Genomic DNA, 10,846 nt, shown 5'->3' with positions numbered 1-10,846 from the left:
TAGCATATACTATGAGCCACACACATATGAACACACCTATATGGGTGTTCATATGTGTGCCTCGTATCACAGCAATATTTCCCCATATTTTATAGTTTCAAGAGATCACATACACCCACACTATAAAACATTTCAGAGAAAATGTAATTCCAATGTGTGTGTGTGTGTGTGTGGTGTGTGTGTGTGTGTGCGTATGTGTGTGCGTATGTGTGTGTGACTGTTATCTATTTATGTATTTGTCTGCCAAATCATAGATCTATCTGCATCTTTATCTGTCTATTAATGTCTTTCCCTTTCACCCTAAGACACACACACACTCTCTCTCTCTCTCTCTCTGTGTCTTTCTCTTTGATATACATACATATATACATTCTGTATACTTGTGTGATTCTGGTATTAGGGGTGAGACTATTTCTTCCACCATTGTTGTTTGTCTTGATATACATACATATATATAAGTGGTGGGGTGGTATATAATATCATATATATATAATATATATATATATATATATACATATATATTATATTATATATATATATATATATATATATATATATAATATACATAATATATATCTGATATGAGTGTGAGTGTGAACCAAGAGTAGAGAAATATATGTACATGTGTGTGTATGTGTATGCACTTATACTAATATGCGTATGTACAAATGCACATATGCATATATTTAACTATATGTATTTGCGTGTGCCTGTATGTGCACGTACATAAGTGTGTACATGCATGTGTGTATACATATATATATATGCATATATAGTGAGGGGGGAATAGAAATATATAAATACACATACACACTCATTCAGAGAGAGAGAGAGAGAGATTATCTAATTGTTGTTACGTGAAATTCCGTGTTGTGAGCATAGATTTTTGTGCGAATATGTATATTTGTATAAGTGTACGCTAACCTGCGTGGCACTCCTCTGTTTGTGTGTGTATACATACATATGCATATAAATATTCATATGTGTGTATGTATGTATACATATATATGTGGGTGGGTGTGTGGGTGTGAGATAGATAAACATGGCGGTATACAGTGCGGGTGAAGAAGGCGATGTTGACTGCGACCTTTCCACTGACCATCGAACACAATCGATAATAAATGATAACATATGATCGCACAAACTTCGACCTGTTTACTATTCATTCATTCACTTACTTTTTTTTTCATATCAATAACACTTTACAATCTTTATTATTATTATTATTATTATTATTATTATTTATTATTATTATTATTCTGTGTTTGACTTTTGCTTTACATTTGCACAAGCTGGCTCCAAGTCTCACCCAGAGACCTAAAGAGGCAACAAGCTGGAAGTTCGTGTTGGTGTTATGCCTAGGGTGCCATATATTTGGTTTTGTACTTAGTGTTGTACTAGTGAATGTCTAAAAAAACCATACGAAAATTATGTTTGTTTTAAAACTTGAGATTACTTAGAATTATTATTATTATTATTATTATTATTATTATTATTATTATTATTATTATTATTATTACTTTGTTTTCTTCTTTCAAATTTGCTTCCATTTCTTTCCGAGTGTCTTCCCGACTCCTAGGGCAAAGAAACTCATAGTATACATTGGTAGGCCATTAAACCAAACTCAATAGTTCGTTCATTTAAAAAAAATTATTTTTTTTGTTAATATCATTATTATTATTATTATTATTATATTATTATTATTATTATTATTATTACTACTACTACTACTTTTATTTTGTCTCCTATATAAAAATTTAATTTTTATTACGTTTTTGTGTCTGTGGGTGTGCGTGTGTGTGTACGTATTTGTGTACCTGCTTTTTTCTTAATCTCATATATCGCAGTTGTAATTTATATTCACAAAAATATTGAGAGAGATGGTGTTGATTGACCTTAGTCTATTGGAGAGTGTAACGATTCTACTAATCTTAGATAGATAGATAGATAGATAGATAGATAGATAGATAGATAGATAGATAGATAGATAGATAGATAGATAGATAGATAGATTTCTTTACTACCCACAAGGGGCTAAACGCAGAGGGAACAAACAAGGACAGACAAAGGGATTAAGCAAACACAGACGAAATAGATAGATAGATAGATAGATAGATAGATAGATAGATAGATAGATAGATAGATAGATAGATAGATAGATAGATAGATAGATAGATGAATAGATAGATAGGTTGGTAGGTAGGTAGATAGATAGATAGATAGATAGATAGATAGATAGATAGATAGATAGATAGATAGATAGATAGATAGATAGATAGATAGATAGATAGATAGATAGATAGATAGATAGATAGATAAAGAACATGGGTAGACAGAAATACGGCTACGCATTTCGCCCGGCGTGCTAACGTTTCTGCTAGCTCGCCGCCTTGTGAGAAGAAAATACCATTAGAAAGAATTAACGGTTATAAATGAAGGAATTACAAAAACTGCATTAGAAAAGTATATTAAAGCAAACATTTTAAAGATTTCAGTAAAATAACACAAAAATGAAATCTAGTGAAGTGGAATGGAAAGATGGCGATATTTATTAGATAAAATCAGAAAAAATCAGGTTATTTTAACCAATATTGAGACAAAAGTCATAAGAATAGATATGTCTGATATTTCTAAAAGTTTAAATTCTAGTGTGAAATATCTGTGAACAGCATTTATCTACTTGAGAGTCTTTGACGCCAAATTCCACTTAGGGTAAATATAACTCCGAGGGGTTTCCAAAAAGATCGAAAAAATTCAAAGTAGTTTAAAAATAACGAAGAATTTTCTGTTTCACAAAATTCCACTAATAAAACTGCAGAATTACGATCAGTACCAATATTGTCCTTATAGGAAACCTCATAAAATGTTGGTATATATTAATAAATTGTCTAACTACAAGCTGACACACGCACTCTTAAAGAATATAGTCAATATCATTAATCGCATTTCTCGAGAGATGAAGGAAATTTATTCATACAGCTCTGTAGTATAAGAAAGCTGTAAAAGAGTAGGGATCTTTTCTAAGAAATACAGTATATATTATTCAGTATATATGTGAAGGTGCATGGCTCAGTGGTTAAGGCGTCGAGATCACAATCATGAAATAGTGAGTTCGATTCCCGGGCCGGGCTGTGTGCTATGTTCTTGCGCAAAACACTTTATTTCACGTTGCTCCAGTTCACTCAGCTGTAGAAATGAGTGCGACGTCACTAGTGCCAAGCCAAGCCAAACTGTATCGGCCTTTGCCTTTCCCTTGGATAACATCGGTGGCCTGGAGAAGGTAGGCTGGTATGCATGGGCAACTGCTGGTCTTCCATAAACAATCTTGCCTGGACTTGTGCTTATAAGGGGAACTTTCTAGGAGTAATCTCATGGTCACTTATGACCGAAGGAGTCTTTACCCTATCATACAAACACATTGCTATCTGAATGAACACATCTGTCACCCTAGATGGATTCCAGTATCGCCAAAACTTTCATAAACTTGATACAGAGTCACTCCTAAATTGATCGTAAGTGTGACATTTTTCTATATGACTAAGTGTTAACTATATCTGTCCTGATATCAAGCAGCATCAGGAATTTAATTCCCGGCATCAAGAAAAGAAATGACAGAAACTGCCGCAGGTATAGTTTGTCTGTTAACATTTAATCGTGTCAAAATTAACTTATACTTTCTCGACCATAAATGGCTTAATAAAGAATTGATGTACTGCGCCAAAACTGAAGTTGGCAGACCAGAGCCAACGGTCTTTTTCAAACTTAATAAAATATCTCTTTGCGTGCAGATATATATATGCAGCACACAACATTAATTTCATTTAAACACCCCAAAAGCGAAAAAACACAGCTTCCCTATCGCAACTTGTTTGGTGACTAAAAAATTAGAAACATTACACATTATACAAACTGCCAGGGTAAGAACTTGCTTAGTCATGTTCTGAAGGAGCTGAATCATTCCCTTTATAGCGCTTTTTTCATGCTAATGATTGGTGGGGAGTTGTCTCCAACAGTTTCAAATGTTTTCCGTTACCATCACTTTCCCTCGTAACAAGACGATTGAACGGTGCAGCTACTACTTCGAGTACTGGCGTTTGCTGCTTTTGCAATTACTATGGAGACATCTCATTCTCTATCTCTCCTTCTGTATACTTGTGTGATTGTGGTATTAGGGGTGAGACTATTTCCTTCGACCATTCTTGTTTTGGGAACTTAGTATATTCCGGGACGTGCCGATAATTGTGTTGTTGTTCTGTTTTGTTTTTTGGTCCCTGCTAGTCCCTGTGGCTTAGAAGTCTTCACAGGTAGCATCTGAGCTTCCTGCACCGTATTATTAATTTCTTTTCATTTCCTTTAGTACCAGCGACTGTAAACAACTCTAGTATGGCCTATGGGCATCGGGTGTTGTGGCAATCTGTATGTTCATTGATATCCCAACCGAATACATGTCCTTATCTTATCCCATTCCAAGTGTTCGGACATGTCAATGATTGTTTGGTCAGTTTCGCTCGGGTGTTGTTTGTTTTGTAGACTTCTCTCAATTTGGGCAGCCAAGTTCTGTCAATATTGAGCTTCTGAAAACCGTAGTTGAGGAAACCCCAAAGCTAACTGCACAAGAATTAACAAACCGGTTCAGTTGAAGTCAAATTTCAATCGTAAGACACTTTCATGAACTAGAAAATGTGTCTAAACTCAGTCACTGGGTCCCTTATCAATCTAACTGCTTCTCAGTTTAATCAAGGTGTTTTCTTCTCTTCATTAAAGAGTAGATTTGTTGCCGAGCTTTTCCTGGGCTTTCTATAATATATCCAACGAAAATGACAAAGCGTAGCACCCAATGAACGGTAGGACTCCAGTCGAAAAATGTGTTTAGAAAGAGATGAAGAGTGTTGTCTATCAGGCAGTGTTAAACCAAAACGAAAGAGTTAAGTATTGTCATGAATTGGAATAAATGCGAAAAAATTTGCAAAGAGTGCGCCTATCATTGGTCAGTCGTAAAAAGGTGTTGTTCTCACACGATAATGCAAAGCTATATATTACTGTTGTCACTCCCGGAAAGGTTATGGCACTAAATATGAAAGCTTCGCATCATCCTTCTTGCTCTCCTGACCTTGCTCCATCTGTTAGCCTTTTCTATCGTTTCAACATTATTTACAGGGAAAACGATTTTTAATTCTGGAGAGGTTAAAAATGATATCAAGTTTTTGCTTCGAAACCTGAAGAATTTTGCGCCCGAGGGATCAACAGTTTGCCAAATAGATGGGATTATGTTATGAATAACGAGGGGAAATATCTTAATTAAGTATATCAATTAAGAACAAATGGACATGTTTCCTGCCATCGTGAAATACGACAGGACTTCTTTCGCAATCTTAATATTTATCCTAAATCGTAAACATCACTCTCCTTTCTCCCTTCTCTTTCCGTATCCTCTCTCTCTCCCGTTTCACACTCTCTCTCTCTCTCTCTCTCTTCTGTCTTCTTTCTCTCCTACTCTCTCTTTTTTCTCTCTCTCTCTCTTCTGTCTTCTTTCTCTCCTACTCTCTCTTTTTTCTCTCTCTCTCTCTCTTCTGTCTTCTTTCTCTCCTACTCTCTCTTTTTTCTCTCTCTCTCTCTTCTGTCTTCTTTCTCTCCTACTCTCTCTTTTCTCTCACTCTCTCTCTTCTGTCTTCTTTCTCTCCTACTCTCTCTTTTCTCTCTCTCTCTCTCTTCTGTCTTCTTTCTCTCCTACTCTCTCTTTTCTCTCTCTCTCTCTCTCTTCTGTCTTCTTTCTCTCCTACTCTCTCTTTTTTCTCTCTCTCTCTCTTCTGTCTTCTTTCTCTCCTACTCTCTCTTTTCTCTCTTTCTCTCTCTCTTCTTTCTCTCATTTACCCTCCCTCTTCCCTCTCTCTCTCTCTCATCTCTCTCCCCTATCCTTCTAAGCCATTCTCTTCAAACTTATTTAATTTCCCCCACCTCAGCACTAACCCTAGCATCACCATCGCTTGTTTTTCAACTATTTTCTCCTCTTTCAGTAAATATTTCTGTGTTTTTCTTCTTATGCAGGCCACAGCGTTTCTTCTCGATAAACTTCACATTATTCTCGCCAAATCTCCAAAGGAAGAAATCAAGTCTGAAGTACTTCCCATGGTCTTCAACACACTGGATTCTAATTCCCTACAGGGCCAGGTATGGACCAATATCGATATCATTCAATCTTTTAGCATTTGTCTTTTATATTTTCCTTGCTTTAGTCATTGGGCAGCCGCAGTTAATAAACCACGCAGCCATTACTCAGAGTGTCACATACACGAAAGTACAAAACGATTCGATCAGGTATTTGACTTCTGATTGAACATATACACATATATATATGTGTGTGTGTGTGTGTGTATGTGTGTGTGTGTATGGGAGAGAGAGAGAGAGAGAGAGAGAGAGAGAGAGAGAAGCCATGTGTGACAAGAAAGATATGCAACGATTATCGAATTTTTAGAGAAACTTAAAGTCCTGAATGTAAATCTCTATTCTTCTCTATGCATGTAATATATTTGTGTTTTTATTGTCAAAGTTTTCGAGCATCCCACACACGCACGTGCGCGCGTAGATATATATATATATATATATATATATATATATATAGATATATATATATATATATATATATATATATAAATAGTAGCGGACAGGCTAGATATTCTAATTGAGACACTTTTTACTAGGTTGTCTAATATATTTTTGGGGTGGTTGGAATTAATGTCTATATATCTAAGGGATTCATTTGGTTTGTGGTAAGGGTAATAAAGTGAGGTTTTTAAGTCGAGTGTAACGTCAAGGAAGTTAGCTTTGGTTAAGTTGGATTCTAAGGTAATCCTAAGGCCTAAGTTTTTAAAGAAATATATATATATATATATATATATATATATATATATATATATATATACATATATATATAATTTACAACTAATATAGAAATAAAATTTTTCGAAAAAAATCTCTCGATGGTCAGCATTAAGTTTGAATTTTGGTCTTTCCATTAAGTATAAGGAGATGCTGCAATTTGTTCTTCCACATTTTGTCACAGTTGGGTTGGGGATTTGTTTATATTTTCGTTCCTGTGAGGATTCGTTTGAACGTTTTGGGCTACCTTTTGCTTTTGATGATTTGGTATGTTTCCATATTTTTTTTTTCTTCATTTTTTCATCTTCAAGTACAATGGGGAGGGTTTTTATTGAATGAGGTCAAATATTTCAGTATTTCTGGGATTGAAGGTTGATTGACACATATGGTAAAATATTTTTCTTTGTTTTGATTTTCATTTTCCTTAGTTCCTGGATATCAACATGTTTTGCTCTGTCCATTCCATTGGTGATTACGCTCAGTGGGAATGCCCTTCGCATGAATATGTTTTTAAGTTCTTCCCGTCTTTGTTCAGGCTTAGAAGGGTTTGACACTATTGTACAAATTCGTTTTGCCTCATTAAACGGAATATTCAGTTTGGTGCGTTTAGGATGGGATGATGTGAACAAGATACACACACACAGATATAGCTACATATATATATGTGTGTGTGTGTGTGTGTGTGTGTTTGTGTGTACACACATATACATATACAAATATAAATATACATATGTATGTATGTATATATGTATATATATATATAACAGGTATTGAGTACATTTTCATACACATGAGAATATATATAAACATATATATATGCGTATATGAGTGTGTTCCACTTCTACACTTTTCCTATAATCTGTGTTTCTTCTCTCTTACAACACCACCACCATCATCATCAACATTATCACCACCAACACTACCACCACCACCACCACTCTCATAACGACGTTGGATAACAATTATGATGTCACGACACAACTACTATGACGACTACCACCGCCAGGAAGCAGCACTGAATACTATCGCCGTCATCAAAGAATACGTGGATGACCAGGTGATTAAGAAGATTGTGCTACCGAGAGCGAAGAACCTGTTCGCGAGATCAAGCAACGTTAAAGTAAGTCAAGTGCACCTACCTATCTCTGTTTTCGTTTTCTTCTTTGTTTTTCATAAATTTCTTTTTTGTAGCCAACATGGAGATTCTGATGTGCCATATTTCGTATTTAGTTGTATATAATGCGAGAAATTTTAAGGAAAATATCAATGTAACACTGGTGGAAAAAAAGGGGGCTGTATCATCACGAGGGTCGCTGAAAAGTTCCTGGCTTTGGGTAAAAGAAAATACAGCAGGATCAGTTTGTTTTATTGAACATATTCCCCTCTCAGATTCACACGCTTATTGCAGAGGTCCTTCAGTTTTTCTAAGGCCTGTGAAAGAACTCCAAAGGTTGGGCCTCCCGCCAGGCCTTTCACGATATCCTTAAAGCCTGGAAATTTTCAGCACCTCCTCGTAACCAGAATCTTTTGTTATCAAGTATTTTAAAATCGACGTGGCTTGATTTCGTGAGAGCATCTATAGTGAGCAATTGCTCTTTGTGAAGTAGATAACGGGACTATTAAGCAGTTTAAAGATCACGTTGACGGCTCATACACCAGGCTTTTAATGTCTTGCCAAAACAACACATGACGTAAGCACAAGACTAAAGCGGAGGAGATTTACGAGGTGGTAACAAAGAGTTCCCGGACTAGTTATGTTTAATAAAATATAACTTATTTACCAAAGTTTTCACATCTATCTATATATCTATCCGCTCAGTCGAAGTCGACTCTCGTTTACTCGTTGGATCAGTGTCCTCCAGTCAGTTCTATCCTGGGCCGCTTCTTTCAGATTGGTTATGTCCATTCCGGTATCACTCTTGGTGGTGTCAAGCCAGCGGGTTCTTGGTCGGCCTCTTCTTCTCTTGTCACTGACCATTCCGAGCATGATGTCCTTCTCCAGGGATCTTCTCCTCATAATACACCGCCCCCAGCATTCCTGCCAGAATTGTTTAAAATTTAATGAGTTGGAGACTTAATTTTGAGGTTAACTTCGAGCGTTGATTGAGATATACGCTTTTATAAATGGTGAAAATTTATGATAAATGAAACTACTTAAAGCTGCTGTGACTTTTAAAAAGCATCACAAAGAAATCAGTTTTGACGCGGTCTTAATCCTCGATCAAAACGAAACCCCATTAGATAAATAATGAATTGAACTAAGGCAACTTATTTCTTCTTTCTAGACACTCACACCTATATTCCATGACTCAAGGTTGTGTGCGACATTACATCCTCGGTCTTTCTTATATTTCTCCCTCTCTTTCTCTTGCCTTTTCTTTCTCTTACCCTCTATCTTGTCATTCTATCTCTTAACACACACTCTCTCTCTTAATACCATCTCTCTCTCTCTCTTAACACACACATTCTCTCTCTCTACACACACACACTCTCCCCCTCTCTTCCTCCGTCTCTCTCTCTACACACTCTCCCCCTCTCTTACTCCGTCTCTCTCTCTCTTTCCTCCCTTCCCTTCCCGTTCTCTCTATAACGACGTTTGACAGCTTCTACTATGTTTCCCCCGCCGCCTTCGCCAGCGCTGTCACTCTTTCTGCCACATCCTCTCTCTCTCTCTCTCTCTTCTCCTCTCTCTCTCTCTCTCTCTCTCTCTCTCTCTCTCTCTCTCTCTCTCTCTCTCTCTCTCTCTTTCCACAGAAATTATCTTAGACTCTCATGGTGTCTGAACATGAAAGTCTGAACACGCTAACATATACCATTGTCTTCCAAGCAGACGGTAGTGCTTCACATTTACTCGTTCCAACAGACATTTGTTTTTCAGCCGAACTCTCTTACATCAAAGTTACATCTAAAACATCAAGAGATTTTCTTTTCCTAGAAACATATAAAATCTGACATTTATCATAAATATCAAACAAATTGGAAAGAAATTTCTAGTAAGACGCCTCAGAGCATCCACAGATTCAAACTTTCTGGAGTCACATCTGTATTTCTCAAATGTTGCTCCAGTTTTCTTGGTTTCACCCCGGTCCTTTTTCGCTCAGTTACTTTCAAGTATGTAAGAGATTTATTGACCATGATGCCTTTACGTATAATTAGAATGTCGTTCTTCTCCTCACAAGTTGAAATCCGAAAATCTGTCGGTTTCCAATTTAGCATAAAAATATACGACATACATTTGTGCATGGAGAGATCTCAGTTCCGGTTCTACGGACATGAGATTAGAATGTTCCAGGAAAGAATAGTAAGCTAGAATCTTCAAGCTGAGTCAACTGGGTGGAGACCAAAGAAACAAATGGCTGGATAATATTCTTGTTTCGAAGTTGGCCATGCTTGAGAATCCAGCTAGAAAGTGTAATGAGGATTGCTTCTGATAGGATCTTATAGAGGAGGTGCCTGAGGACTCTACTCCTATATGAGGGACGGGGATGAATGATGAATGTATATATATAAATATATATTATATATATTATATTATATATATATATATATATATATTATATATATTATATATATATATATATATATCACCGTGATCACCGTGACCGACCAGGCTATCAGATGTTGCTACACGTCGCTGGTCACGATGCGCTTCACATTGTTTTAGCCTTCAAATGACAGTGGGATTGTAGCTGGAACCATGTGTCAGGGAATCAATCTTCTTACCACACAGCCACTCCTGCACCTATTAGTTCAGTTCTTGTGAGTGACAGAAACTACATAGAAGCCGGTTGTATACATAAGTATGTATGTGTATCTTTATGTTTGTGTTTGTACTCCGCCACCGTTCGACCGTTGGTATTGGTTTGCTTCCATCTTCGTAACTTAGCTATTCAACAAAATGGACCGATAAAATAAGTACTAAACTTTAAAAAAAAAGAGTACTAGTGTCGAATTTTTCAACTAAAATCTT

At 36.3% G+C, this 10,846-nt stretch overlaps 1 protein-coding gene across 1 annotated transcript in view; it reads left to right on the top strand.

Annotated features, from left to right (window-relative positions):
- Positions 1-4,480: 4,480 nt before the first annotated feature.
- LOC118761821 (SCY1-like protein 2) overlaps positions 4,481-10,846 on the top strand; it is a gene marked incomplete at its 3' end in the record, with an annotated part of 51,229 nt that continues 44,863 nt past the window's right edge. Inside the window, exons 1-3 of the mRNA XM_036499980.1 lie at positions 4,481-4,497; positions 6,015-6,168; positions 7,883-7,996. Of these exons, the coding sequence (XP_036355873.1) occupies positions 4,481-4,497; positions 6,015-6,168; positions 7,883-7,996 (285 nt within the window). The remainder of the gene's footprint in view (positions 4,498-6,014; positions 6,169-7,882; positions 7,997-10,846) is intronic.

This window comes from Octopus sinensis, unplaced genomic scaffold (genome assembly GCF_006345805.1).
Source record: "Octopus sinensis unplaced genomic scaffold, ASM634580v1 Contig17708, whole genome shotgun sequence".
In the NCBI taxonomy this organism is placed as follows: Eukaryota; Metazoa; Mollusca; class Cephalopoda; order Octopoda; family Octopodidae; genus Octopus; species Octopus sinensis.
The sequence above is the reverse complement of the archived record's forward strand: the minus strand, read 5'-3'. Positions and strand labels throughout refer to the sequence as shown.